This window comes from Porites lutea, chromosome 2, assembly GCF_958299795.1.
Source record: "Porites lutea chromosome 2, jaPorLute2.1, whole genome shotgun sequence".
In the NCBI taxonomy this organism is placed as follows: domain Eukaryota; kingdom Metazoa; phylum Cnidaria; class Anthozoa; order Scleractinia; family Poritidae; genus Porites; species Porites lutea.
In genome coordinates this window covers 474,117-477,500 of record NC_133202.1, presented here as the reverse complement: position 1 = coordinate 477,500, position 3,384 = coordinate 474,117, and the positions used below count along the sequence as shown (strand labels likewise).

Below are 3,384 nucleotides of genomic sequence, written 5' to 3'. Positions count from 1 at the left end.
AAAGCATTAAATCAGTGATTGACATACCCGATAAGAGAAGAGTCAAAGAGCAATGGTTAATATGCGTACCGATTTTCCACACACTAAATCCTTGAAATTATCAAGTTACTTGATATTCGTGAATTAAGATAATTGCATTGCTATTGTGGTGGCATTCAGAAACACTTATTTTAGATAAAAAGAGGCATTTCAATCCTATTAAGATTCAAAGCACTGACACTAGGAACATTCACCTCAAAATAGCTTGCAAAAGACCGATATAGAAGAAAGCAAAGCTAAATTTCTCATTTTAACACATTCTTTCGATAATAATTAAAATACTGAAGAAAAAAAAAGGGTATCCAAGCTGAACTGCTAATACCGCTGACTACGGTTCAGTAAAACAAGTTATGAAGAATAATAAGACTCTGTTAAATTGAAAGTGCTTTGTAAGTTTTTAAATCTATAAGAATTTTAGCTAGTAACTACCAAAAATGCACAAATCACCAGGCTTCGTTAGAAAACAACGTTCTGAATTAAACACCCAAAGTTGTTCTTTTGCACTGATTCCCACTACAAGGTATTTTTCATGAATTAGATTAAGACGTGACAACCTTATGTAAACATCTCATGTTTATGAAGCAAGTATACACTTACTTAAGCATGGTATACACACAAAATCATTTATTTTCTTTCTCATTCAGTTTCGCTATATCTGATTAAAAAAGAACAACTGTTGTATTCCTCTTGCTGAACCAGGTCAACGGAAACATCAAAACATAATCGAGGCACGAATTGTCGCTACAATTTTGTTCTCTCAAATTTCAGGAAACTTAAAATCGCTTTTACTCTGCCGCTCTCTTCCGACGACAAGGTCAAACATGTAGGACCGAAAATAACTCCGGGAAACTTCAAGAAGGTGCGCTTAGCAAAATGGTATCACGAAATAGCGATTATCGAAGGAAAAGAGGACGGACATTGGTTCTTTCATGAGAGACACGCTATTGATTTATCATGCGCCGTAGACAACCGATGCAGTGCTGGAATTTTAACACCAAAAACGCCCCTATGTTAATCTAATGCCCACACTAAGTATTCTTGTGCTGGTAGAATTTGTGTGAAGAATTCACGGCAGTATTATAACTTTTTACTCTCGATACACCACCGTTTTTTGGCTTGCACTATTTATTGATTTCAGCTGTTGCCAATGCATGGGAAATCAGAGACGAAGCGATCCATCGTAAATGTTTTTATTAGAAACAAAGAATTCATGAGTTTAAGGATGCAAGCGATTTGCAAAAATGACAAAACGTAAATGTTGGCGACCGCTTGATGATACGGTGTTGACCTTTGTTAGCGCGGCTGTTGTTCTATCACTTCACTCGAAACCGACAGCTATCAGTGGCACGAACAATAACAACCAACTACCAAGCTTAGCTTTCAAGACCATAAAAAAAGGTTGCTTCATAACATATCAACCTGTGACTGAAAGTTTAACCACAACACAAGGGTCGATTTTAGCGACGGTGAATTGAACATACGTGGATGCAAGTGATCGCCGGACAATCATTCATATCCGCCAGGGACGAAGCAATATAATTATAAGTTATGTTATACTCACGACATTGACAGGGTATCCCTTGTATGTGAAGTCGGCCGTACATGAACTTTTCTCTTGTGGATCTTCCGTCAAGTTTGGCGAAAGGTTTGCCGAGTCGCTTTCCACCACACAGTCGCCTGTTCAACAGAGCGCAATTATAAAAGAAAAAAATTATCGATCGGCGTGAACAAAGGCAACGAAAAATAAACAAGCTTAATTTCACAGATTTGGGCTCCGCAGTAAAACTATTGCTTGCCTTCAGGTCCTTCTCTTGAAATCCAGGCTAAAAAAGAAACAAAACTGAGATTAGAACAAGAACCGAAACGAGCCACACGCCGTGACTACGTACGGGGGTATTATTAAACATGTAATTATGGCATCTTGTGTTGAAGAGTTGAGCCATCGAGCGAACGTGCTTGCGACTTTCGCGCGCTTTCACCTTACCTTGCTTGCTATATTTTTTTCCCATGTCAAAAATGCTTTCAATTCATAACAACCATACAATCCTCATAAACGTGACGGGGAAAAAATCCCGAAAACGAGAAGTGAAAATTCGCTTAAGACCTCGGCATTACTCTCAGTTTGACGCAGTGATATCTGGCGGCCTAATGCTTTGTGCCACTGACAGAAATTGATTCGATTGTCCTAATCAAAGCTTAATGAGAGAAAACTGCGATTTGATTGGCCAGCTTTAAAAGTAGCCAATTACAGTGGAGTACTAATTTTATGAAATACATGTGTCTGCTACTTCTAGTTCTCTGCGCCGCGTTCTCATCGTTCAGTTAAGTATTTTTTGCACTAGTCTAAACCGTCTCTTTGCTATTCAAACTCCGTGTAAAAATGCTGATGACACAAATTGCCTTTTTCCCTGTTTGGCTCTCCTCTTTTTCTTTAAAACCATTATTCCCAAAATAAACCAAATTATTTGTCCTTTTTAAAATGAGAATATTCCAAACTGTTAGAAAATGAGTAATTTTGCGTTTTACAAAGTAATAATTATAAAACTCAAACTCTAGAAGGGATTAATAATTTTGAATTTATAATGACAGAAGTGTAGAATACAAAATGTGGATTGGCAGTAAAATTAAGAGCAGGAGAATATTTGCTTTCGTTCAATACACCGCTCGTCGTTATGTCCCGGCATAATAGTGGCTTCAACACCGTTCCGACGATTACATGTAAGGTTTAATAGTAGCCGGGGTATCTAACCGGGCGAGCTGGTTAGACCCGGCAATGGCGGCACCTCCTATAGTGAAAAAGACAAATTATGCCAGTGATTATATAAATTATCGGAATAAGAAAAATGATCGGCACGAGTAATCCTTGATTTCTTATACAAACTGAATTTTGAAGAGTTGAACAGGCTGAAGATTAAAAAGTCTGATAAAACATTCAGCAAGTTATGTTTACACAACTATCGCTTGCCCAAACATGGAATTCCCTGGCCCGTGCCAAGCGCATCGAAAAAGGAAAATTTAACGGATTCATACCTTGGTTTCGGCGAGACCTACTCCATGATTTTCTCCCTAGTCTGTGAAATCTTTTCATGTTTTGGGAAACCGGAGGCTACATCGACTCCTCAAAGTTAAACTTAAGTCCATTAAATGGTTAATTGTTGTGGACCGATACGTCGATTCTCACAAGATTCGATACAATACGAGATTCCTAATCGTTTTAGAAGTGGAAAACTCATTGCATATAATAATCTGTTAGTAGAAGGGTCGAGCGAGTAATGGTCAGCTCTGTCCTCTGAAAGATGTGAGAGATTATTCTAAGTGAATTCAAAGACGAGACAACAAAGCTTG

General features: G+C 38.1%; 1 protein-coding gene across 2 annotated transcripts in view; it reads right to left on the bottom strand.

The window, feature by feature from the left end:
- Positions 1-2,213, bottom strand: part of LOC140927313 (uncharacterized) — a 7,185-nt gene extending 4,972 nt beyond the window's left edge. For both annotated transcript variants that reach the window (XM_073376935.1, XM_073376936.1), the window contains exons 1-3: positions 2,024-2,213; positions 1,836-1,862; positions 1,601-1,716 (exon numbers count right to left, since the gene is read on the bottom strand). In XM_073376935.1, coding sequence (XP_073233036.1) covers positions 1,601-1,716; positions 1,836-1,862; positions 2,024-2,048 — 168 coding nt within the window. In that variant the 5' untranslated portion in view covers positions 2,049-2,213. The remainder of the gene's footprint in view (positions 1-1,600; positions 1,717-1,835; positions 1,863-2,023) is intronic.
- Between the last annotated feature and the right edge of the window lie 1,171 nt (positions 2,214-3,384).